At 43.3% G+C, this 26,755-nt stretch overlaps 1 protein-coding gene and 1 long non-coding RNA gene across 4 annotated transcripts in view; both read right to left on the bottom strand.

The window, feature by feature from the left end:
• Positions 1-3,379: 3,379 nt before the first annotated feature.
• On the bottom strand, positions 3,380-5,714 carry LOC310674441. Its single transcript, XR_014509596.1, has 2 exons — positions 3,739-5,714; positions 3,380-3,656 (listed from the first exon to the last, which is right to left on the bottom strand). It is a non-coding gene; the product is annotated as an uncharacterized lncRNA (long non-coding RNA).
• Positions 5,715-7,280: 1,566 nt separating this feature from the next.
• Positions 7,281-26,755, bottom strand: part of GRHL1 (grainyhead like transcription factor 1) — a 57,842-nt gene continuing 38,367 nt past the window's right edge. For 2 of the 3 annotated variants that reach the window (XM_083431659.1, XM_083431658.1), the window contains exons 9-16: positions 25,010-25,168; positions 21,197-21,284; positions 19,706-19,845; positions 19,145-19,182; positions 18,329-18,417; positions 16,549-16,634; positions 11,983-12,047; positions 7,281-10,441 (exon numbers count right to left, since the gene is read on the bottom strand). In XM_083431659.1, the coding sequence (XP_083287785.1) occupies positions 10,327-10,441; positions 11,983-12,047; positions 16,549-16,634; positions 18,329-18,417; positions 19,145-19,182; positions 19,706-19,845; positions 21,197-21,284; positions 25,010-25,168 (780 nt within the window). In that variant the 3' untranslated portion in view covers positions 7,281-10,326. The remainder of the gene's footprint in view (positions 10,442-11,982; positions 12,048-16,548; positions 16,635-18,328; positions 18,418-19,144; positions 19,183-19,705; positions 19,846-21,196; positions 21,285-25,009; positions 25,169-26,755) is intronic. The other variant, XM_083431660.1, reaches the window with a different exon arrangement.

Genomic DNA, 26,755 nt, shown 5'->3' on the forward strand with positions numbered 1-26,755 from the left:
ATTCAATGTCATACTCTTCTGATCATGCTTTTCTGCTTGCCTGGTGCAATAATTCCCTCCTCTCCCTCCCTGTTCTTGGGGTTCTCCTGGCACACACACACCCCAAGCAGATTTGGAGGAGAGCTCCATTGTGCTATCAGGAGCCCTTGCACTGGCTTCCACTAGCATGCTGGTGTTGTAAACACTGAGTAACTGAATTAGGCCCACAGATTTTCCTTCAAAAGGTGGTTAGCCAGTCCAGCTGCATTTAGAAAAAACTCAGTTCAATTCTGAAGAAGAAAAAGAAGAAGAAGAAGAAGAAGAAGAGCAGCTTTCAAGATAGAGAGGGACACAATGCAGTATACACAAACAGATCTGCAAAGCAACAAAGGCCCCCAATGGCTGTTGCTATTTTTCCTGGGGAAGAAGCAGTTCTGCAAAGGAGCAATTGCAAAGTCATGAAGTGGAAGCGGGGGGTGCAGCTTTCCCCCTGCCTGTCATTTTTTGTTCCACATCACTCCTCCTGCCCCTCAGCCACTTCTCCCCACCATTGCTCCAAGCGAAAGGGGGTCAGAGGCCAAGGCAAGTCCTGAAAACGCCAGCAATGCCAGCCTGGCAGCCCGAAACTAGGGGAGAGGTCAAAACACAGAGAGGAACAGCTTGCCTCCGCAGCAGTTCTCAAATAGAAGTGAACCTGGGAATGGGGCGACAGCTGTCTCTTTTACAAATGAGAAGGATTCTTGAATGGTTGCTGGCAAGCTGTGGAAGTGAAAAAGAAAACCCCCACCAGGCTTGGCATTTGGGAGCTGGCAGTGACATGAGCCACGTTCCACACAGCGTTGTCCTGAAACCAGGGGTCAAATCTGTGTCAGGGTGCCTTGTACTACATTTGAGCACCTAATCCAAACATAGCAGGAACTCTTCCCTGGGGACCTGGGCGGTGCGGAGGGAGAGGGGGGGGGAGGGCACCGATTCAGCACTACCTGAGAGTAAGAGAACAGCCTGGCCCTTCACTTCCCCAAAAAACACTATTCCTTTTAAAGAGAGCGAGATTGAGGACATGTTTTTAAAGTATGACAGGCAGAGGCTATTCTAGGTTTTAACAGAGGAAGAGAAGCACGTCTTATTTCTAAAGCAGCATACTGTGAGATACAATGACAGTGATACCTTTTTTTGTGAACTGCCCTGAGACCTCCAGGTATAGGGCGGTATATAAATTCAATCAATCAATCAGCGACAGACCCATTTCATTGTATTCATCACACATTTGGAAGATAGTGGTGGGGAACCTCAGGTCTGTGTGAGATAAGAATTTACTTCTGTACCACCTTTGTTCTTACCCAGGTGAGGGAGCACCTTTAAATAAAACATGGAACCAAATAATAATAACAATCTCTGTGTTCTGTAGGAACCTGGTTTATTGCAATAGGACAGCCTTGCCAACCAGCTGCTCAACTGCTACTTAGAAGGGCTGCCCCAAGATACATCAGAACAAAGCTTACCGTATATAGGCTGCTAACACCACAGTGCATAAAGAGTCATCAAAACATCTCTAAACACCCTTCTACATACATTAAGAAAGGTTACAGGTCATGGGATGTAAAATAGGCATGGCTTCATACTGATATCAACTTCCTTGGGCTGTCCCAAAACAATTGGTCTCAAATGTTGCACCTCTATCACCATTCCTCTGGCAACCAGGCCTTCATGGTGCTGTTGACATTCCTTTCTTTATCTCACTTTCGCTTGCCTCTCCTATCTATTTCCCAGGAGACTTCAAGGATAGGTTTGGATTTTCACTCTGATGTTAACTAGAACAACATCCTTAAATGACCATTTGTGCCACTTTCAGGGTTAGATAGGAAAGGAATGCAGCATTGGAGTCATGATAGGCAGGCACACAAACAAAATCAAGGCTAGAAAGGTTCAATACACTTAATGTTGGAACATTTTTAAAATTAATAAAATCTACACCCTGGGCCTCCAACTCTTACATCATGTGGACCTCATTAGTTCTGGCAGGGCAAAGGAAAACCCTTCAACTGATGTTATGGATATGTCAGGTGACTAACAGGTATGCAGCTGTTTCTAGGGTTTCTAGGGCCATGTCTGGACCTAATGATCAGGGGTCCCTTTACCTTTGTAAAGGGACCCCTGATCATTAGGTCCAGACATGGCCGACTCTGGGGTTGCGGCGCTCATCTCGCTTTATTGGCTGAGGGAGCCGGCGTACAGATTCTGGGTCATGTGGCCAGCATGACTAAGCCACTTCTGGTGAATCAGAGCAGCACACAGAAACACCGTTTACCTTCCCGCCGGAGCGGTACCTATTTATCTACTTGCACTTTGACGTGCTTTCGAACTGCTAGGTTGGCAGGAGCAGGGACCGAGCAACGGGAGCTCACCCCGTTGCGGGGATTCGAACCACCGACCTTCTGATCGGCAAGTCCTAGGCTCTGTGGTTTAACCCACAGCGCCACCCATGTCCCGCAGCCATTCCTACTTAATCCAAATGCTCCACAGAGGTTGAGGGAACAACCAGCCTCCCTGCTGAAAACATTGCCCAACCCCTGCAACATAGTGATCCCCCACCTTCTTAGAGCTGTTTCCTCCACCTGCCCCCCAAAAGCTAGATTTTTGTTTTATACATAAATGTGTGAGATGCATTCTGCTCTTTATCATTCTGGAAAGCTTATTCAGTATTTGGGGCTAAGCCAGCTATCACATTCTGTGTTATGGAAACACGTTTTTATAAAAAAAAAACCAACAACACTTTATAGGGCCTAGTCTAATGTGATGTAGAGAACCACAGTTGAATCAGGATTTGAATCTGGGTCTCCCCCAGTCCCAATAATTCAACATTTGCCCCAAATTTCTCATAGCTGATGCCCATTCCCTCCCCTCAAAAAATAAGAATGATCCGTCCTCAGTAAAATAATACTGATGATTATCATGAAGCATTATCTGTTCTCCAAGGATTCCTATCCTTGCATTTCTGTGTAATGAGTCATTGCTCTGGGGCTTGGAGTCCTCTTGCAACAGGGCAGGCTGCTTCCTTTGCAAGGATGGTGAATTCTGCTTTATCATGGGCAATGACTGGATTATCCAATTATGCCTAATGCAGAAGCCTTGTGATTATTATTTAAAAAAAAACAAAAAAAAACTAGCAAGGGTAGAGTTGGCTGATAAAATGCAGATCAGTTAACAATGGTTCAGGAAAAGCTTTGGCGAAGAATTGGGCTTTGAAGAAAGGAAAGAACAAATAGACTCCCTCCTGTGTGGTATTAGAGGAGATACTTCTTCATTATTTTGGTAGGCCAGTGAATTCAGGACACTTTAAAAAAAATCATTACTAATGAAATAGAACAAAACATCTGGCTGGAAAAATAGTGTAAACATGTTCAAACATGGTTTTTTGTTTTACTCAGAGGCACCAACTTCCAATGGGGAATTTGGGGGGTGGGGTTTGAAGGACGATGGAGGAGCCAGGGGGTGGCAGAGCAGCTTCAATGGCTGGCAGTTCCCTCCTCCTTCTGCCACCACTCTTTCCCCTCCACAGCAGCAGCAGGAGGAGGAGCCAGGACTTTGAACATGGGGGGCAGCCCCCTCCTCAAAAATATTTGGGTTCCTTAGGGGATGGCACTCCTGGTTCCACTGAGAGCACTTCCAGACTGTCACTATGTTCAGGTAGGGTCAATCGCATACCAGCAAATTGAGGTTGCAGAAATAAAGTTGATTTGGACAACCCCCTTGTGCAACAACCCCCACCCCACCCCCCAAAATCAGGCTTTTTGCAATAAGGATAATGGTGAGAAACTGCATTGGAAAGTGGAGGGTAACACTTGCTTGGCTCTGCATTATAACAAATCAGAATCAAGGCTCATTGGATAGCGCATACCATCTTACCTCCCTCCAAACTTCGTACAAATAAATGAGTAAAGATATCTTCTGGAAGCGACCTCAACCATCAGGTCAAGGGTTTGGGAGATCCTTGGGCAAAATGCTCTGCACTTGAGCTGCCCCATTTCTTCCTCCCCATAGCTGCCACCCGCTTCACTTGCTCTGTTCCTCTTGCACCACTGCCCAGAATGCAAGGGCAAGGTGAACAGAAACTGTTGCTGCTGCGCCTGTCACTGGAGGGCACAGGTTAAAAGGCAGCAAAAGCAAGGGGGGGGGGGAAAGGAAGACTGTGTCAAGAGGCTCTAGGGTGCTGGTGTGGGCCTCCTGCTGGGGTGTGGCCTTTGGAGGATGCCTTGCAGCCATGGTGGCTAATGCCCATTGGGGCTTGTGGGGCAGAAGGCAGGGGGACCAAAAGTAAAGTGCCACAATCATCATCCTACTGCTTGCTGAATTCTATGCAGGCAGCACTGACACTAAGGAGGAGGAAGCTGCAAGAAAGCACTGTTTAGGGAAGTTTTTTAATGACTGATGTTTTAATGTATTTTTAATCCCCTGTTGGAAGCCACCCAGAGTGGCTGGGGAAACCCAGCCAGATGGGCGGGGTATAAGTTATACATTTATTATTATTATACAGTACAAAGAAGGTGGGCAGATAGGAGCAGCCGCATTTGCCCTAATGGACTGTTGTTTCACTTTTCTTTCTAAGGCTGCAATCCTACAGACACTGCCTTGGGACCGAGTCCCGTTGAACTTAGAAGTGGGACACTCATTTCCAAGTAAACAGGCATAAGCTTCAGGTTTGGATACTTCTAGGATGTTGTTGTGTTTCAACTTTAGTCAACAAATCTGTGTCCTGTTGCAAGCCAGAGGGTTTTCCTGGAAACCCAGGAAACTGGAACTTGGTCGTCTGTGTGTGTGTGTGTGTTTTAAGCAAATGAATTGGGCAATATGGGACCAAGAACATGTTTATTCACTGTTTTATTTATAGTCTGGCTATTCTAGGAACTTTCCAGGGTGGCAGTAGTGAGAAACCAGCAAGAGACTTTTGGCTGTTCTGCGCTCCAGACAAGATACCAGCGCCTCTCGCTAAGGGAAGCCACATTGTTGTGTTCTTCGTAGCTTATTATCTTGAATCATGTTTAGGCCTTTCCTACAAGTTATGTTGACCTCACGATGTCTGCTTTGAAGCACTCAACAACAAGGCAGCTCTTATCCCAAACCATCTCTGACCTACAGTATAAGCTCTTCAGTCGGAGGTTAATTGACTGCTTCTTGCTGACTTCAATTTGTATTATTTTCATGTCTTTGTAAATTGTAAACGGTTACAGATGCAGGATATAAGTTTCTGTAACTCCACAATACACGGCAGCTTCATCCCAGAGAAAACTCCTGATAAAGACAAGGTGATGGCGAAATCCAATCTGAAAGGATTCCTAGGAGAATAAAACCCTCTCTAAAAGGAATGAAATAGTGGATAAAAAGGTTGTACTCAATAAAGAGTGATGAAGAAAAGCTAAGCTGAGTCTGGCATTCCAATTTTAAGCAGGTTCATTTATTTCAAATGGCTTTACTAGGGGGTGCTTCCAGACTAACTGCTTATTAAACATACTGGGCATTCATCCTTTGATTTGTTTGTGCAGCAGTGAAATGATATTGTGTTATGGCAGAAGTCACCCCACACTTTCCTTATCACAGAAAGTCCTATATTTTGGGGAAGCTGCTTTTGTCAAGCAACTGGAATTGTGCATGCAGAATCTGCCAGTTATGTGATTGAATTTTGAGAAACTTTCGTAAGCTGCTTTGAAAGGCTACTGGGAGTATAAAGAGGAATATAAATATTCTGAATAAATAAAATAATGTATGTATAAAGGTTGAAAAGAGTTGATCCCAAGATGCCAAGCTCACCTTCCTAGTCTCTGCACTACACCATACACGGGGAGGTGCTCAGTGCTGGATTTAGGGCATTGTCAGTTCGCCCGCCAACAGGGCACCTAGCCAAGGGGGCACAAAACTATGACATAGTGCAGAGTGGAAGAGGGCGTCAAATTTTGCTCTCGCTCAGGGTGCCATATTACCAAAGTCCACCCCCGTTCTATTTGCTTCACCAAAGGCCGAGTGCACTGTCCTACAGGCCAGAGCAAGGCATGTGCATTTATTTAGGCAATTGCCCAAGCAGGCCAATGATAATGATAAGAGCAGCCAGGTCAATCTAGTTGGCACTGCTCTTCATCGCTTTCTCTGAGGGTATGTGTACATGCAGGCCAGAGCAATTATGTACATTATATACATTGCAAAACAAGTTCTGGAAAGAGAAGGTGATATATGCCTCCCTTAGCTCCTTAGCAAGGTTGGATTTTTCAATGATTTTTCATTTATGGATGAGAAGCATTTGTTGAAAACACATAGGGACAATACACTGTGCCTTTCGCTGAACAAGAACAGCTGCAGATATTCTATAAGGGTACACTTAATAATAAAGGGACAGAGCTCTGACAATTGAGTGCTTGCTGGTGCCTACGACTTAAGAGCAGGGAAGAGAACCTCTAAGTCCATCAGACGACACCTTCCAACATATCCAACCATTGGTCATGCTGGCTGCGGCTGATGGGAGTTGGAGTCCAGCAGCTTCTGGAGGGCTTAAGATAAGTAAAGTCAAATGTTTTCAAGCAGTGGCATGGTGAATTTTTTTGTAGGGGAACAGTTAGGGCCAGAGGTTGCAAGGGCGATATGGGGGTTGGGTGGGTGTGTAACTATGTCCTGATGTCATACATGTGAGCATCGTGCTTCCCTCCCTAAGCTGGGTATAAGCTTCCCATGCTTTGGGAAGGAGGCGTCAAGCCTCTTACAGGATGCTGAAGGCCTCCTGCCACCTCCCCGAAGCCGATACTGGAGTATTGTGCCTCCCAGTGCTATTTTTCTGGGGGGAAAGCACCTGGAAGGAACTCACCATGAACACCTCCCTTGTTCTCTTACAATGGCAATGGCACCCACCTGAGAGGTGCAGGAACTGAATTCTGGCTGAAAAAAAGTCTGGTGGCAACCAGCCAAAATATTTTTTGCCTTCATCTGATAATTGTCCATTGGCCCCATCTCACCACCCTAATAATGGAAATGGTGGCTTCCAAGTTTTAGAAAGGACTCTTCATACATCAATACATGCAAAATAATTGGCGAGTATTAGGACTAAGCTACAAAGAGCATTTTTTGTGTGCTCTTCACCAATCCCTAGTTTCCACCGTTCTAGATCATAAATGCTAGTTAAGGAATTCCTACATTGATTGAAGCTGTGAAGGTGAACAATAACACAGTTTGAGATATCTGCAGGCATTGTATTGGCTTCCCACCCTCCAGGGAAACGCTTAAGTAATAATTATAAACATTGGGTAAAGGTAACAGAATGGTTACAAACTGACATATAAAATTTAATAGTTCTTGCTTTTACAGTAATTTTTCAATTAGACAGACAAAAAATAGCAGACAGGACCAAAATCAACTTCATAGAACATTACAAATATGGCTATAGTTAAGCCCCATGTCCCCGAAAACCAATCAGTAGTTTAGGCATTGTATATAAATAAGCATCAATTCAACCTTTTACACAAAAAAGACTGATCCCCCCCAGTCCATTCCACTTAATGTAGGAAAACTTCAGTTTTCATCAGACATAAAATTATGCACTTAATGTGTGTGTGCGTATAAAAATTACCTTGTCAAAGTACCTTTTATCTAACCATGAAGTGTAAACTGCAGCATATTCAAAGGTTGCTGTTTTTAATAACAAGATTTGCTCTCTTCTTTTTTTTAAACCAATAGCTGTTTGGCCATTCAAAAACCTGTGTAAGTTTTCCCTGTAGGAAAGGTGCTTTTTGGGGTTCATTTCCACCTATATAGTTGATTTTTACACATTTCTTTCTTCAGGGTTCTGCTGCTAGGCAACTCACATGCAGAACAAACAACGGTCACAACGGAGAAGGGTATCTACTGTTCATTGAACTGAGTGCTGTTCAACATAGCAAAGAGCATAATGTGCGGTGTTACAGGCAAAACTCTGTACTAGCATTGAGAAATCACAGGCCCCATCTGCGCTACGCATTTAAAGCAGGATCATACCACCTTAAACAGTCATGACTCCCCCCCCAAAGACTCATGGGAGCTGTAGTTTCCTAAGGATGCTGAGAGTGGTTAAGTGACCCCCTATTCCCTCTCACAGAGCAATAATTTTCAGAGCGCTTTAACTATTGCTGCTGAAAAACCCCATTAAAGGGCAGCAACTATTTTGATATTTCATGCTTGGTAGATGTACATAGGCCCTCTGTGGCGTGGGCGTCAAAACTAAGACATGTAATCATGTGGGAAGGTGAAAGATACACCTGGCAAATTAGGCCCCCATAAAGTTTCCTGTTTGGGCCTCATCTTTGCTGCTTCTTTTAAATATCTGAAGTATATCAAAGATTACCAGTATATCAAAGCCGCCCAGAGAGGCTGGTGTAACCCAGTACAATGGGCGGGGTACAAATAATAAAATTACTACTACTACTACTACTACTACTACTATATTCAGTCAGGCACTTGGGATTCTTTACATCCAAGTTCAACAATATCTGCAGTTCTACTAGTAAATAAGACTTCTCTTGAAAACATGGCTTAATAACATTTGGCATCAAAAACAAGAGGAGTAAAACACTTTCCATCCATGATCATGGTCACTGTAAATCACAAACGGCACCATATATCCATTAACTAACTGTGAAGCTAACATGCATAATGGTGCATCACTGAAATGATGAAACTGCGTGATAAAAGGCAACGAATGCATGCATTTAGACTATCTTCTTTCTTTTAAGTCATGGTATGAATGAGCCTCATGGGTCTTGCACATAACCACTTTGTTCCTTCCTTGGCACAAGCCATCACAAAACTTTAAACAATGGCTTCATATTATGGCTTGTTCCGAAGCTGCTAACCACACTTTCCTTATTCAGACGTAATGGGAAACTGTGGTTGACCAAATACATCCTAACTTGTTCATTCACTCATGTGAAAGGAGGTGTGAAGCAGCCATGAGGTTTGTTTGCATCTTGTAGGCCTAGATATGCCACCCTTATGCAGACTAGAGGGTGGATCTACACTTGTTGTTTACAACGTTAAAAATGTGTTATTAAAATGCAACATCAGATGGCACTGCAGAGCAGTGAGCGACCGACTGTGGAAAATTGCTATTCAGTGTTATACAATGTGTGGGGTTTTTTTTTTTTTTTTAAAGATGCTTAGCAGGTAAATGTAGGTCCGACCTGAGTTCCCCAAATAAACACTGTGCCAAACACAAGGTGGGTCATAGTGAAGTTCAGAGGAAAAGAATGGTGAGAGGTAAACTGGTTTTTATGGTCCTGAGGTTCAAGACATCAAATCTTATCTTCAAGGAGGGTACACATGACCTATATCTCTTCACATTTGCACCTTTGGAGAAAATATAGACTCATCCTTACTACTGCTTTCTACCGGACTGATACATTACTTCTAACCTTGAACTTTATTAATTTGCATGGAGACAGTCCCACCTTATCACTTGATGATAAATATTAAGTATGCTATGCTAAAACTCACCCCCCCCCCCGCAATTCCCCCTTACAGGAGACTGAACACATGCAGCATAAATTTAATTTAGAACCGAGGCTGCTTTTCTCAGTGTATTATTTATATAAATACAGTCCTTCCCAATGGGCTTCACCACATTTATTCAATGTATATTATACACATCCACACACACACACACACACACACGGATATCTTATGTATCTTGTCTTACATATATATATGTATATATATTATATGACTTATATGTACATATTTACAACCCTTCAAAATACACTGCATTTATATACAAATACAGCTCACCAAGGGGATCCATACGGTAATTTAAAGGAAGTTCTTCATAAAGCAAGGCAGTTTCACATCCCTAAGATGTTGAAGAAGTAAATGATAGTCATATGCCATATTTGGTCGTAAACATCATACGAGTCCAGCCTCTCTGGAACTCCTGTAAGCATCAATTGGAGTTTTTTTTTTGGGGGGGGGGGAGCCTAGTAAGAGACTCTAAGCTGATGAAAGAACACATACACATTTAATAAGCAAAGGGGACATGCAGGTAACTGCATAGTGCTTTAGTAAAAATATTCTGGGGTGTGTTTCCCCCCCCCCCCAGGGGTGGGGGACTTGGAATTCCAATTCATTGTCTTTTGTTTATCTACTCCAAGTGCAGCGTTGCTCCCAAGAGGACAGAAATGTTGGAAGTGCTGTTAAACAACAACCAAAATATACTCTTCCCTGGAAGAACAAATGGCTTCTTCCCTAGAGACACATTTAAATCCTGAGGACAAAAGTAATGAGAGGTTTTGCATTCACCACCTTCATTTAAAAGCCCCGCAAGAGGCCCCAACGAGCTTGGTTTTAGATCTCAGTGAGAGTGAGCTTGTAAGATCCAGCCGCCTCTTCAATCTGTAACTGGAAAGTATCCTCGTTGGAATAGTGCTTCACAATGTTATCGTCCATATTCACCAAGATGCTAAGGAAATAAGAGAGTATTAAAAATGGGACGCTTTAAAGCCTAGCGGAAACACACCCAGTGGGGCAGCACAAAGCTAGGCCAACCCTATGGGCATCATCATCATAATCTTCTAGGTCGACCTAACAAAATACACTTCTGTGATGAGCAAAACAGGACCCAGGTCTCACGGGGGAAGCTACATGAGGTCTCAAGGTTCTCTTTGTTCTCTTGCCAACTGATGGAGGGAGCATTGGGGAAATTTATGGATTTTTTCCCCCCCAAATAGGGGCTGCTTTCTAGCAAACCACAAAACAGATTGAGACCAGTTAGAGCAGCGTTTCCCAAACTTGGCTCTCCAGCTGTTTTTGGACTACAACTCCCATCATCCCTAGCTAGCAGAACCAGTGGTCAGGGATGGTGGGAGTTGTAGTCCAACACACACACACACAGTGCTAGAGAACCAAGTTTGGGAAACCTTGAGTTAGAGGTTCAGCCTGCCAGACAAAATCTGGCAAACACTAACATACTCAAAGTGCTTGTTGCCACGATTCCCTTAGGTCCTTGCTACCCAATAAGGAGGAAAGCTACCTATAATTTCAAATTTGCAGTTACATCTATGCTTACTTGTTTATCAAAAGAAACAGTTTAAGGACCAAACATGTGATAAGAACAGAGGTGGGTTTATGGCAGCGTGGCTGGTTCCATTGCACTGGGTGCTGAGCCTAGGGAGCGCCATAGAGTGTCACAACCACAACATAGTGAATTGAGCAGAATGCAAGAGGCTCTGTGTGTGTGTGTGTGTGTGTGTGTGTGTGTGCGCGCGCGCGCGCCAAATTTTGACACCATGCAAGACACTGCTGAAATTTATCAAGTGAGGTGGACTGCAAACATGTGCGATATAGAAAAGCTGTTCCCTTTCACAGCAGTGCTGTGGGACTCTGATTCTCTATTGACAATGACCTAGAGCAGCGGTTCCCAATTGGTGGTCCTCAGACCCCGGGGATCCGCATAACCCACCCAGGGTGTCCATGGCACAATTCACATAACAAAAACTACCACAGAGATATCAAAATTTGTCAAAAAGTGGGCTTGGCTTTTGAAAAACCAGGGGGTTCGCAGTACTAAGCTAATTGGGAATCATTGTCCTAGAGATACCACTTCATCTTGCTGAGATATTATTTCTGGGTATTCTGACAACATGCAATGAGTACAAGAAAGGGATATGTTGTTGCTGCCTTGAGAACTAAGTGGTGATTTCTTTTCCCTTAGCAAAACTATTTATTAGTGAAGAGTAAAGACTTAGCACACAACCCAGGGTTGTTCTCTCTCTCTCCAGCAGCTGAGTGAGTTCACTTGGATTAGCTCACTTTTGCATTCTAATTCTGTGTGGCAGCTGTACTCTCAGAGCTCAATATCTTGGGGAAACAGTATTGCTCCTGTTCAAAACAGGTTCAGTGTGGGGAGAAGGCAGATCTGTGTACAGAGAGTGTGAAAAACAACATGTAAGACGCCATATCTTGCCTGCAAAGCTGCAGGGATACTATTTTCAACATACTCACCCTTTTTTACATTTCTTGAAGACTTTCCCAATTTTATCCAAAGGGACATCGTATTTGTCAGATATCTAAACAAAGCAAAAAGGAAAACAATCGCAAAAATGAAGTAATAAGACGTGAAAGAGTCCTCACAAATTGCATCTGGAGTTTGCGCTAATATTCACGCTATGTGCTAACCGTAGTTCAGGTCTGAAACCATGGTTTAAACTTCCAAACACCCAGCAGTGAAACCAAGATGCAGAGAAGCTTGTCTTCTCTCACAGTCTATCCTCTATCCTGTCAGATTTATAAGTTCATTCTATGGCAGAGCATCCTCTGCCATAGAATGAACTTATAATAGCTTGGTCAACTATGGTTGGCTCGCTTGCTATACATTCAGTGGTCAGAGATTATGGGATGTGCAGTCCAACAATAATCTGGAGATCCACAGGTTGAGCATTCCTGCCCTACAGAAACCAAAAATTGGTCAAATATTTAAACTATTGGCAATAATGAACACCTTTTGCTTTCATAGTATCCAAACCTTCTATTCAAGATGGTAAGCTTCACAAAAGAGCACAAGAGTTCATAGTGGTTTTTAAGCAAGAGATTCCTACTGTGAGAACTGAGGGTGTGCAGGCTCGTGAGAGAACAGTATATGTCAGAGACTCCACCTGGCTCTCCACAAACATCTGAAATAGTTGTAAAAACATATGTACACCTTCCATCCAGACCAACAGCCTGTTCTCACAGAGGCCAGCTAGATGCCTATAGGAAGCCAGAAGTGGACTCTTTGCCTAAACCTATTTCCAAGTTGGTGACCATCAATACAGTGAGCTCTGTATTTTAATGACATGCTGTGTTCTAAGCAAACCAAAAATCAAGCAAGCAAGAAAGACGCTGGGAATGCCATAAAACGCGAGTAGTATGCTCTAGCCATCCTGTCCACAGACCCCCTCAGAAAGTCAGAGTCACAAAGCAGACTGAGCGGCTTGCGGAAGATCTACAGTCTCACCCAGCTGGGTGTTCAATGGTGACAGGAGAACATACCTGAAGACCCTGGGAAATGGAGAAAGGATTCCTCCCCCCCCCCCAATATACAAGATGGCGGCCCAAGGCCATGAAAGGCACTACACAGCAGTTCACAAAAGAAGAGTCTGCTGGATCAGGTGAATGGCCCACCTAGTCCAGCATTCTGTGCTTGTGGGAAACCAGCAAGCAAGACTCAAGCACAAGACCACTCTTCTCTCCTGTGGTTTCCAGAAGCATTGCTGCCACCAAACTCTGTAGGCAGAGCATAGCCATTGTGGCTAGTAGCTATCAACAGCCCTGGTTAGAGGATATTTTTGGGTTTGTTCTAATCTCAGCACCAAATGCCAATGTTCATTAGATGGCAGGGCATTTTGTAGCAGCAGCATAGTTTCTCCATACTTGTGTTTTGGTTTCCAATTGAGGGGAGCTTATGTTGCAGCCATCGAGTTATGTCGATCACTCCCCACCCCCCACACTTTCTCAGCCAAGATTACACAAGGCACAAGGTTTGGAGCACCTCTTGTATGCAAGACATTTCAAGCTGCTGTGAAGGAATCTCAGATCAGGGGCTGGAATCTGAAACCCAAGGGCAAAAGCTTCTGAGCCTTCCCAAAGGCTTGGTTCAACTCCATAATCCTAGCTGGATGAATACATAAGGCAGACAAGCAAAGGCAAACAGCCTAAGTTACGGGATGGGCAGAGGGTTTGCATCTGGGTGGGTCTGCAAGAGTTTCTGATTCCCATCTTCTTCTTCTTTTAAAAAAGGAAAAATAAAGGAAAACCAGGCTGAGCATTAATTCAGGGATGCTGTGTTCTTTCATTCTAAGTGTGCGTCTCCTCTGGTGAGCCACTGTTTTGCATCTGGTTCCAGGCCAAGGTGTTTAGATTAGGAAACAAAGCAGATTCTTCTAAGCATGAAGTCTGTCTTGGACTACAAATCCCATCATCCCTGACCATTGACTAGGCAGATGTGAGTTGCAATCCAGCAGACATCCAGAAGACACCATGTTGGCAATTGTGGAGGTATTCCAGTTAAATATAATCTAGCTCATACATGTCAATGGATCTACTCTGAGGAAAACGTACTTGCAAACCTGAATTCAGGGGATATAGTAATGGGGGTGATCAGGGTTACTGGATAGCAGAGATGTTGTTACGGGGTGGGCCCAGGGAGACCAAGACCCATTTGTGTGTGTGAGACGGGCCTCAGAATTCCTTGTCGGACACACTGCATCCCACAAAATGCAGTGTCAATGAGAAACACACACACACAGCCTCCCACCAATGTAATTTTACTCGGAGATCTACGTTTGCAAATTAGCATCTGCAGGTTTTGTGCAAATTTATGTCATGGAATCTGCTGCTTTGAAGCTTTGAAGCCACCTAGCAACACCCTAGCAATTGTTTTGGAACTGGATTCCTTTTGGGAAATTGACCAGGAGTGAAATGAGCTGCAGTGGAACCGATATAAAAATTAGAGACCCAGGGTGTTGATTTTGCGAAATGTTTCAATATTAATTGCATTCAACCTTGGGCTAGAATGCATTCCTGTGTGCCTGCATTTTGTGACTCATGCCTCCCCCTCCTATGTTGTGTTCCACCACTCCTATCTGACCCTGAAAGTGGCACAGATGGCAGGATGTTTTTCTGCGTCTGCTGTGAGTTGGCACTGGCATCTCCTTGAGAAGTTCCAGGGAGAGATATGGGAAAGGAATGTCAGCAACCCTTACTGAAGGTCTGGTTGCCTAGACAACTGCCCAATCTGTTAAAAGCTGAGACCACAGGTTTTGAAAGACCCAGAGGAAGTTGAAACCAGTGTGGAGTCATGTATCTTTATATCCTTTTACCTGTAAACTTTCTTGATGCAGAAGAATGGTTGATGATTTATGACTCTTTGTTTGCTGTGTTTGAACTACTGTGTATAAGCTTCATTCTGATTTGTGTCCGGGCAGTCTTTTCTAACTGGTTCGGGTTGGCAAGACTGTCCGATTGCAAAAGTAAATAAACAGAGTCCCTAACTGGATCTGCTGACGCTTCCTGTAATTTTCTTGGTTCCGTGTTGGTAACAAATTTGGTGTAGAAGCCAAATTCTTACCACAGAACTGAGGACTCGCCGACAAAACTATTGTATTTTTTATATTTTGTTGGGAGATGCCCAGAGTGGCTGGGGCAGCCCAGTCAGATGGGTGGCATACAACAACAACAACAACTATTATTATTATTATTATTATTATTATTATTATTATTATGCATGTTCCACACATGGAAAGCACAGATTTGAGTGGTTTTCTGCTCAGCACCTCTACCTGCAACAAAAATACGATTGCCCTGTGAAAATGTCCCTAATAAGACTTCAGATGTGGCTGTTTTCATCCCACATTCTCAAAATATATTTTAGGCTTGATATATTTTTTTATATACCTATGAGTGTGAAGAAGCATACACAAAGAATATCTTCATCCATTATGCAGCATGGGGGTGGGGAGAGAAAGAGAGGGAGACAGACAAAGCATTTTTAAGGAACCTGGCACACTGGCAAGACCTGAGCAAGTAAGGTCATTCACATGAGATCAACACTACTGTCTGCCTCATTACAAGAGATTACATGCTAATTTTGGCATAGGGGAAAAAAGTCAGATTGTAGGAACTTGCAGTTAAAGAGGTCAGCCACAAAACAAGGATCATTTTCTGTGTCAACAGAAAACTAAGGCACATGCTGTTCTCCAGAGGACAATGGGATGGACTAAGTGGCTTGTCTGCATGATCTAATCCTGATTTAATAAGTGAGGATATGCATCAGCGTCATGCACCCACATGCAGCCATTTAGACAAGTGGGGAAACAAACCAGGAAGTCAGAGTTCACCAATGGTCTCATGTTGCATGCAAACCTGGAACTATGATGAATGGCTTCAAAACAAGCCAGGATATGAGAGCCAGCTTTAAACCATGGAAGGACCAAATATGTTTTGTGCAAGGATTAAGTAAGGATTTGATGGCACAAACGGGGCAAATCTATGGGTTTTCTGAGAGCTAGACTGGTTCCTGGAGCTCCCATAGTCCTCCTGGGCAATAGCTTTACTGGCCCTTTGCCTAGCTCTACCCCTCTGGACTATGAGATTGGTGGCTGTCCTTTCTGTTCTCAACTTCCCCTTCCTGTTAGCAAAGTACATGAGATGCATGCAAAGAGGACACACAAGTAACCAAAGCTCTTGCCTTCTCGGTTCATAAAACGTGCCAGTGGAAAATCTAATGTTAATGTTACGCTGTGTTCTTTCTATTTCATCCAAAGTGTCATTCTGGTAGTGAAATTGGTTTTAATGCCGCCCCCTCTTCCATCAAAGAAAATATTTGCACAGGTCCAACGGGGTCCTTGCAGTGATTGAAGCACAGCTGCAGTTTTAGGCTTAGGGAGAACAATTCACTAGGCATTTCTATTGTTGAAACCAATAGGACAACCACACCAATTAGCAAGGTTATATCCCTGAAGTACAGAAAGCTGGGCATCTTGTTTCTCCTGCTTTTACTAAAATTTGGTGCTAGAGAAGCTTGCAACTTACAGCTTCCATTAGACCCTTCAGAGACGGACTCTTGAGCATAAGTGCATCAAAGACTTCTTCCGATTCCTTTCGAACATACAGCAACACTGGAACAATGACAAAGTCAATGAGGATTTAGAAAAAAATCAGATTGAAAACAAACATTAGGCATTTATTAGTCAAACAATAAGTTGAGATGCTCTAATGCGGCGCATAACTATTTCAGGCCAGAGCAGTCAGAAGCAGTACTTTAAACCCACTCTCTGCAAACCAGGTAGAAGCTTGATAGTGTGTGGGCCTGCCTAGGAGGAAACAGGACTGGAGGAAATTCTGCACTTAACTCCTCATAATGGACACTCCAGGGACTTGTCATAATAAATGCTTTCTTTGAGAGCAACCCATCCCCCACCTTGAGAATGAGGTGGTTCTTCTACTCTTAGAATTTCAAAAATCAAAATATGGTGACATTTGGCTGGACGTTGACTGGACTACTGTGATGTCATAGAATGTTCACATATATTCTAAACCACGTGAACAAAATTAAACTGGGCCCATCAACTCAGTGTACTAACAACAGGTCTCCCAAAATGAAGTGATTAATGAGAAATCAGTCGCAGTCAAGAGTTCTTTGGAAAGAGGGATTGTCAAATCACTCAGGAAACTGTAGCTCTGTCTCCGAACAACTCTCAGAACCCTTAACATATCTGTGGTTCCCAGAATTTCTTGGGTAAACCTTAAAGTGATATAATACCGCTTTAAATATATAGTGCATATGGGACCTTCGTCGAAGCAGTAGCTTTCAAGCAATTACGATAAAGTTTGCTTATAGGTACAGATGTGAATACAAGCAGTTAACCTCCCTCACCGCTACATTCTAGGAGTAGCACAATGACTTGAGCCAGGGTCAAGTGTACCTAGACTGGGTGAGGAACTCTGTTATTCAGCAAGCTGGATGTTCTGGTGGCATGAGAGACTGATCAATCAATAAGGAAATTCTGTTTGCTAGGTATTTTTGTCCCATCTATGAAGACCTTGCGCCTTCAAATCAAGATATCAGAGACCATTTCACATTGCAACAGGAAGCCTCAAGCACTTGGGATGTGTCACTATCGAGGAAAGCTGTGCTGAGGCTCAAGATCATACAAAGGAGGGAAACTGAGCACAGTATATTGGCTGCCCTTAATTCACCCCTGTGAATGCATGCTATCAAAGTTCTATTTGCTATAGGCGATAACAGTACCACACCTACAGTTTCAGTTTATATTATACTAAGATACCGGTCCATAGGGGTGAATTTAGGGCAGAACTGCCAGACTGAATAACTTCCATGAATTGAAGAGCTAAAATGGAAGGCTGAAGTGGATTACAGCTGTAATATGCACAGCTTCCTTAAGTTCTCCATGCAAGCCGGTGACCTATTTTGTTACTTGCTATAATGTAAAAAGCAAGCCATTCATTCATGTTGTGGAAGATGACAACGGAGGGGGGAAAGTTTTCATTTGAGTGAATGTTTCTCTGGGTTTAGAGCTGCTTCATGTGGTATATTTTGTACTGTGTATTTGATCCCCCCAAGTCAAAGTGGCCAGGTGTGGGTGGAGGACTTTTGGATCCAGCCCACAGGCCAGATTCAATTCCCCAGTCCTGCAATACATCAAGGGGACCTGGCTCATGCGCTGGCAAAATTAGCTAACACAAGCCTGCCTTTTAGAATCCATACTGCCTTTTAGAACCCATACTGGACTATTATGAAGTACAACCCAAACAGCGCTTTCTTTTCCTCCTGGTTAGTGGCATTATTTACCTCTCTTTGGTTCTTCTATTCGAGACAGCTTAACCGGGGTGGCAGCAAAATCATCTTCATTGATATAAGGCCCCCTCTTCATGGCAGAGCTACAAGAAAACCAGCCAGGCCATCAGATCACTCAATCCAAAAGCTTGCAAGACCACTTTCCCCAAACCACACCTATCAGCTAGCTTCACAGGTGACATCAGCCAATGGGCAAAAGGACAGTGTTTAATCATGCAACGTCTGCGCAGTCCTGCTCCCAGCAGGAAACAAGAAAGCAGAATTTTAATCCCTGCTCATCTGCAAAACAGGTATTAAAAGTCCTCTGCAAAAGTGCTCTTTGGAGCAGCTCCCGTGCAAGTTTTGCAAAGGATTTAAGACATCTCCTGCAATCGAAAGGGAATGTGGGGGGCTCTCTTAAATGCTTTTGCAAGGTTTTCCCCTCCCACTTTAAGTCCCCGCTGTCAGAGGCTTAAAGTGGAAGTGTAGAGAGACTTAGGGCAAGGAATTTTGACAGGTGGGTGTCCCCGCTACCCTGCCAATCCAGTGATCTTGTCAAATGGTGGACCTACTCACTGGTCACATTTGGCCCACGAGGCAGATCCTGATAAGGATTTGGCCCTTGGAGGCAAAACGTTTTCCCACCCCTGCTTTAGATGTTAATTCCCATCCATCCCAGCAGACATTGGCCAATGACCAGGGGTGATGGGGTTGACCTCAGTAACACCTGGAGGGCCCTGAGTTCCCCATCCCTAACTAGAACAAAACAGGGCATTCCTCATTCAAAAATATTTAGCAGCTCTGGAGTATGGAAGTGGTAACAAATCTTACCCTTCACCCTCCAGTTCTTCAGATGCAACAGGAAAGACCTAGAAAGGGTACGGGAGGGGGGAGTCCAGTTATTTTTACATGTTCTGGAGAAAACTTAATAACCGATCAGTACAGTTGTGTTGCATGTACCCAACAACCTTGACAACTGGTAGAAAAGTGCTTTGGAAACCATTCAGAACTAGCCATTGTCTGCTACGCTACTGGTTTGCTTTCTTCCTTTATTCATCACCAACCTATAGATCTCCCATCTCGCTGTTCTCCTAACTTTGGAGAGGCTCCTGCCCACTGCTCCTTTTCTCGCCTTCTTTCTATCTTCCAAACCCCCTAAACCCAGTCCTTTCAAAGTGCTTCCTGGATGCCTACCACCCTGGCTTTTTCAAAAAAATTCAGCTACTCTTGCTCTCCTGTTAAGCCTCATATACCTGCTACTCAACCCTCTTTCGTTTCCCCCCCTTTGTCTCCTCCTGCCACAAACACTTTTTATGCTTTGAGATATATAACCTTTCTTACTTCTTTGCTATCACCCTCCCTCCCAGATATAAAGCAAAAGGGGAATCGTACATGAGCTCCCCGCTGAAGATTGGAATAGTGAACATCAGGTATGAAGAGAACTGGCTGAGTATCAAGGTCCATGAACGGCTTGAAGATAGTGATATCTGTACGCTTGTGGGACGGGAGCAGTGGCACTTTGACGTCAGAAACTGTTGGAAAGAAGAAGGAAATAATACATTTCTCTCTCACACACAACCTCCCTTAGTGTCTGCTTTCTGAAGAAGAGCCTGTTTTACGACTCCTTGCCAAGTGGAACAAAGTAGAATGGAGATCCTCGGAGTGGATTTGAGACTCTTTCCTATACTACCATTCTGCTGCAAAAATTGGCAGGCCTGTTATATTATGAGCTCAAAGACAAAGGGCCACAAGTGGGGAGAACCCTGTTACACTCCTGTCTTGCTTGCAGGCTCCCCACAGACATCTGATTGGTCATGGTGAGAACATGGGCTTTGGTCTGATCCAGCAAGACTCCTTTTTCGTCCTTAACTTGCCCCATGGAACTCCCATCTCTATCTATGCAGCCCTGCCCTGGACTCCATTTATTAGGGCTTGTCCAAATTTGAGTGTTGATTCTGCTTAGCTGAATAAAGCACTGCCACCAGAGATATACATGTTGGGACGCGGGTGGCGCTGTGGGTTAAACCACTGAGCCTTGGGCTTGCCGATCAGAAGGTGGGCGGTTCGAATCCCCGCAACGGGGTGAGCTCCCGTTGATGGGTCCCTGCTCCTGCCAACCTAGCAATTCGAAAGCACGTCAGAGTGCAAGTAGATAAATAGGTACTGCTCCAACGGGAAGGTAAACGGTGTTTCCGTGCGCTGCTCTGGTTCACCAGAAGCTTAGTCTGGTGGCCACATGATCTGGAAGCTGTACGCCGGCTCCCTTGGCCAATAAAACAAGATGAGTGCCGCAACCCCAGAGTCGGTCACGACTGGATGAGGTGGTCCCTTTTGTGTTCATCCCTGCCTTCTACGCCATGGATTCTGTCAGTTAAGTACCGGCAGGGTCTGTGTGGTCTAGCACCTAGTTTAACACCCCCAAATTTATAACATCAAGTTTTGGATGCCCCAAGGAACATTCAGATATTCTACCAAGACACCATTTTCAAAAACGAATGTATTTAAATGCATTTATCTCTACTTCTGCCTCAGAAAATCCTGTTAATAATATAGTTTGTGAGGTGGCCCTACATTCATGTCTTGGTGTAATTGCATTAAAGTTGCATTTTCTTGCTCGACTGCCTCTCCTCAAGCTGAACACACCTATCTTAGCAAGGGCTAAATAAAGGTTCAATTCCACCAACACCGTTATTGTCTGCCCCACATCAGCACACCTCCTGTACTTTATACCATTGCTTGCATTTCAAATTTAGATTTAGTTGAAATTTTCCACTAAATGAAATGACACTTTAATATTTCCTTTATACCATTGCTTGCATTTCAAATCAGATTTAGTTGAAATTTTCCACTAAATTAAATGGCACTTTAATATTTTCTACTTACAGGCATTCAGCTGGGAGCTGGGGTCAGTACACTTGCCTTTTCTTTTGCTTTGTTTTCGTTCCTCATCTCTGATCTTCCTCTCTGCCCCCTGTCAGATAGAAAGAAGAAAGGTTATTTACAGAGGCTTGGCTTCCTCGCCATTGAGGTCAGCATCCCTGGTCCCTCCCAAATCAGGCATTGTGGAAATCAGTCACGCTTGGAACTTCTTCCTCTTCCAAAAGTCATTGAACTTGAAACCAAACCCATACACAGTTCAAATCATCAAAGACATAGTAAGTCTAACTCTTTGAAGATGGAGTGTTATGGTGTTAGTTATTACATTTAATCTTCACAACTGTTTTAAAGGGTGGTAGGCAAGAAAATTGTTGCTGCATCTCTCAGCCAGTATAACTGGTCTCTCTGTTTTATAATCAATAAACAGAATTTTTCTTATGTCAAAGCAAGGCTTGAAGTATTATGGACAATATATTAGAAATGTAGATTGCAACCAAGTATGAATGATCAATTATTGCACCTGCCTTGCGCGTGCAGGGGGGCGGGCAGATTCAAGACAGAAAATACAGTGGTACCTCAGGTTACAGACGCTTTAGGTTACAGACGTTTCAGGTTACAGACTCCGCTAACCCAGAAACAGTACCTCGGGTTAAGAACTTTGCTTCAGGATGAGAACAGAAATTGTGCTCCGGCGGTGCGGCGGCAGGAGGCCCGATTAGCTAAAGTAGTGCTTCAGGTTAAGAACAGTTTTAGGTTAGGAACGGACCTCCGGAACAAATTAAGTTCTTAACCCAAGGTACTACTGTAGTTGTAAGCATTGTTTATGTCCCTTGCCATAAGCAATGAGGATCAAAACAACAGCTTGAAGTAGTTAGTTTTATACACAGGTGTTAGTTTTATACATGGGTGAAAGGATGCTACAAACAGAATAAATTGATTTGTCTCATTTAGAAAACAAGGAAAGGGTGTATTCAGGTTTGGTGTGAAATATCACTTTTAATTTGCTATGTGCCCTATCAATTTTTTTATTGATCAATACCTAAAGTGGAGCAGACTTATTTTATTGTTTTAAAATGTTACTTTCAAAGCTTTTGGATGTCATGTTTGCTTGAGTTCCTTTTAAAGACAAATGATCCCATAACAATACCAAGGTGGATACGGTCAACCATGTGTTGTTTTACTGCAGTTCTAACCAGGGGGTTAGAAAGCATATAATCTATCCTCTCCTGAGACTGTTTCCAGGTCAATCTTTAGAGACCTTCTTGAGGGACCTAATACTGTTATTACTGAGCAGGTGCCGATTTTGTTAAGGTCTTGTTTTGTTAGACTTGTTGTGATTGCTAATTCTACATTTGTCATCCTTTATAATAAATTTTATCGAGGCTGTGCTCCGCTACTACAGAGCTTTCCAAACTTTTCATGTTGGTGACACACTTTTTAGACATGCATGATTTTGCAACACAGTAATTCAGTTTTCCTAGCAAACTGGAGGTTAAACTAACCCCTTTCCAAACCTGGGAGGAGTGAGGGGAGCGTTCGCACAACACACACCTACACACTGCAGCCGACACGCAGTTTGGAAAGCTCTGCGCTACTATATAGTGGATATACTCTCTCTGCACTAGGGCTGGGTGATATATTGATATATCGTCCAAAACCGGTTTGAAGTCCACATCGAGATATTGGTTTCATAATTTCTGACCTGGCAATATATCGCAAATCATGGTGTGGGTGTGTGGGTGTATGTGTGTGTCAGTGTGTGTGTGCTATGCAAAAATCACAATGAGGGGGAAACCATGAAGCCAGCCAGCCAATGGCTCTACAGAGCTCGATCCTTATTTCAGACATTGTGATATATTGGTATATCGCAATGTTTAGCTGGTGATAAACCGGATATTGCCCAGCCTTACTCTGCATAGGGTGTAGCTTCCCCCTACAAATACATAGAGCAAAACAAATGCATGTAAACTGATCTTGTGTAATTTTGAGAAAGCTTGCCTCTCCTTCTCCAGATGAGTTGAATGTATACAGAGAGAGAGAGAGAGAGAGAGAGAAAGAGAAAGAGAGAGAGAGAGACCAAGCAATTACAGTGGTGCCTCGCAAGACGAAATTAATTCGTTCCGCGAGTCTCTTCGTCTAGCGGTTTTTTCGTCTTGCGAAGCAACCCTATTAGTGGCTTAGCGGATTAGCGCTATTAGCGGTTTAGCGGCTATTAAAGGTTTAAGGGATTAGCGGATTAGCTGCTAAAAGGCTATTAGCAGTTTAGCGGCTTAGAAAAAGGTGGTGGGGAGCAAAAAAGAAATCTCAAGACTAGCAAGACATTTTCGTCTTGCGAAGCAAGCCCATAGGGAAATTCGTCCTGCGAAGCGCATCGAAAAACGGAAAACCCTTTCGTCTAGCGGGTTTTCCGTCTTGCGAGGCATTCGTCTTGCGGGGCATCACTGTATTACAATTCCTTCCAAGTGCCTAGCTGCTGAGACAACTAGTGGGGCAAAGTTTTAGGTTAAACTACTGGCTACAGGTGGTAAAAGAAAGGTGCAGCAGTAAAGCCACAGAAACCCAAACTGAGAACATGGAAGTTTCTGTCTTGTAAACTTGCATCTTGTAAGCTAATCAATAAAGATGAAGATTGAACTATAGATGAGAACAGGCCCATTTGGACTCAGCTTCGTTGTTTTTTCCTCAACAGCGAGCAGCCTTGATTTTTTTTTTTTTAAGTAGATTAAAAAAAGCAGATGGACCTTGTTCTTCAATGTTTTGCTACTTGGATTTAGCACTACATTTTTTTAGTTAATGGGGACAGAATCTGCAGGACAAAATGACTGCTTAACCCAGATGATGTAGAAATGCCAAAAGAGGGAAATCAAGTAGGCCTGAGTTGGCAAACTAGATGAACCACGCTGCTTTGCTCCTAAAATACTTTTTTTTAAGTATGTTTTTTTCTTATACACATCTTTGTTTTTTCTCACACGTCCCCCCACTTTTTTTCTCTGCATCACTTTATTTCTTTATAGTTGAAGTTCATTCCAAAAAATATTAATATTTAAAAGTAGGAAAAATGTTCCTAAAATAACTTGCTTTTATTGTTGGTTATTTATTAAAAGCCAATAATGTCTACAATTTTATCTCTCATGGTCAAGAATTAGGTGTGTTTTGGATTCCATTTATTTCAAAAAGTTTAGCAGGGCTGAGAATTCATTTCCTGAGAAACTGATAGTCATCAGGTAGTTGACATCAATGTTCATGAGCTACGTGATGCTAGTGTGTGTTTTTTTTTTTTTAAAAAGCAAGCAAATGATCAGTGATGACAATACAACAATAATTAGCTTTGGTTAGTGGAATTTGTGAGATAGCTGGAAGAGTTCTTCATTTTGGTTGGTTAGCAATTTCATTAAACACCTCAGAGTTATAAATAAGAAAATCTAGCATGTGCTCGTATTTTTCTGTTTGAAATGGAAAGTTCATAGCATCAATGTGTGTATGTGTGTGTGTACACACACTTGAAACTTCTCACTTGACATCCTTTCCAAGTGATTGTGGCCTCACCAAATATGCAAATAGCACAACACTGAATGAGTCTCAAAAAGTAACAGGTCATCTTAATTTGCAAGTGGTGAAGAGTGTTGCTGTTGTTGTTTTGAATTGTAGTTTAGTTCAGCCAGTCAATCTCATTTATTACAAGACAAGCAGGAAAAAAATAAACAATTTGAATTGTTTATTTTTCTGCTTGCCTTGTAAGAAATGAGACTGACGGACTAAACTAAAGAGGCAAAACATTCCTAAATAAAGCTATCATTTTACAGACTCCATCAGCTTTACCTTGTCACAGAAGACTTTAATCTGGCAGTAAGCTCTGTGGACTGGCTTGTTGCTCCTGTTGTTGTAGCTGTAGGTGTCAATCTGAAGATTCAGAGGAAGCCCTTTGACACCTTTCTGAGATGAGAAGTCTGTGCTGAGGCAGTTTACGGCAATGAAGACCTGCAAACAAACCAGGAAAACCCATTCTCATCAAAAGCAGCCCCAAGGAACTTTTATCGTCTTTTTTCTGCTGCAGCAAGAAAATTCATCAGTACTGTATTCAGCCACAAACCACAGGATGTATCGTGCAGATGGCCCGCTAGTGTGAAGTCCAACAAGGTCTAACAGAATAATCCAATGCATGTCTATTGGGATGCAAAATCTATGGACATCACTACCAGTTACGTGCATCCAGAATTGCAGGCCCTCCAAGTGTCCCTATTTTCCAGGGACAGTCCTGGATTTACAGAAGCCGTCTGTGTGTCTGATTTGATCCTGGAATGTCCTACTTTTGCTTAGGGTGATTTTCATCAGAGTGTATGGAGCTATGGGACCCTCAAGCAAAGGAGATAAGTAACTAGACAACCTTTAGAAGACAACTGAAGGCAGCCCTGTTTAGGGAAGTTTTTTAATGTTTAATGTTTTACTATGTTTTTATATGAGGGGCGTGGGTGGCACTGTGGGTTAAACCACAGAGCCTAGGACTTGCTGATCAGAAGGTCGGCGGTTGAATCCCCGCGACGGGGTGAGCTCCTGTCGCTCGGCCCCTGCTCCTGCCAAGCTAGCAGTTCAAAAGCACGTCAAAGTGCAAGTAGCTAAATAGGTACCACTCCAGCGGGAAGGTAAATGGCATTTCCATGCGCTGATCTGGTTCACCAGAAGTGGCTTAATCATGCTGGCCACATGACCCAGAAGCTGTACGCCGGCTCCCTCAGCCAATAAAGCGAGATGAGCGCCGCAACCCCAGAGTCGGTCAGGGGTCCCCTTTACCTTTTAGGTTTTTATATATGATGGAAGCCACATGATTCAACGCTATGCCCTTGATTTTGCTCCTGAGTTCCAGATGTGGTCAGCACATCTTAACTTCAACAGTGGCAAATGTGAACCCATTGCCAGGATTAGTTCCTTAACGCGGATAGACATCCCTATCTCTGTCTGGAACCATTAGCTGTTACACACAACTACAGCAGAGCAAGGAACCCGTGTACAAAAAAAGAAACCCCAATCAGATCTTTTGCTCAGAAGAAACGTTCTGCAGAATTTCGGTATGTCTTTCCTTTAAAAAAAGGCATATTTATATATATTTGTTGGAGAGAAGAAAAGGCAACCTGAAATACCTGTTCTGCTGGTTGCCAAGTGTTATTTCACTCTGTACCCTCGAGGGGTTTAGAACCACCATTTGAGACCCACAACTTTCACACATTAACTGTGGGTTGATATGACATAAACTTAATAGCTCAGCATCACAACTGCTTCCTCGCTTGGAATGCTCTTGCCCAACCAAGACCAGAGTCAGAGAAGTGACACTACTCCAATAATAAGCGGTAAAATAATTTGATTTGCTGCACCTCTTACCTAAAGGCTGGTTTTCTTCAAAGCAAGGCGAAAAACTGATCAGCGGCGAATGACTGACCCCTAGTGGAAATAACTAGCTGCTGCAATTCTAAAAGGCGTTCTCTTCCTAACGATGGGCGATGATAATCATGCTCAAAGCGAGCCACTGAAAACAGTAGACTTAATTCCATCCATTTCAATGGGTCTACTAAG

Source organism: Podarcis tiliguerta (genome assembly GCF_965153285.1).
Source record: "Podarcis tiliguerta genome assembly, chromosome: 3".
Lineage (NCBI taxonomy): Eukaryota > Metazoa > Chordata > Lepidosauria > Squamata > Lacertidae > Podarcis > Podarcis tiliguerta.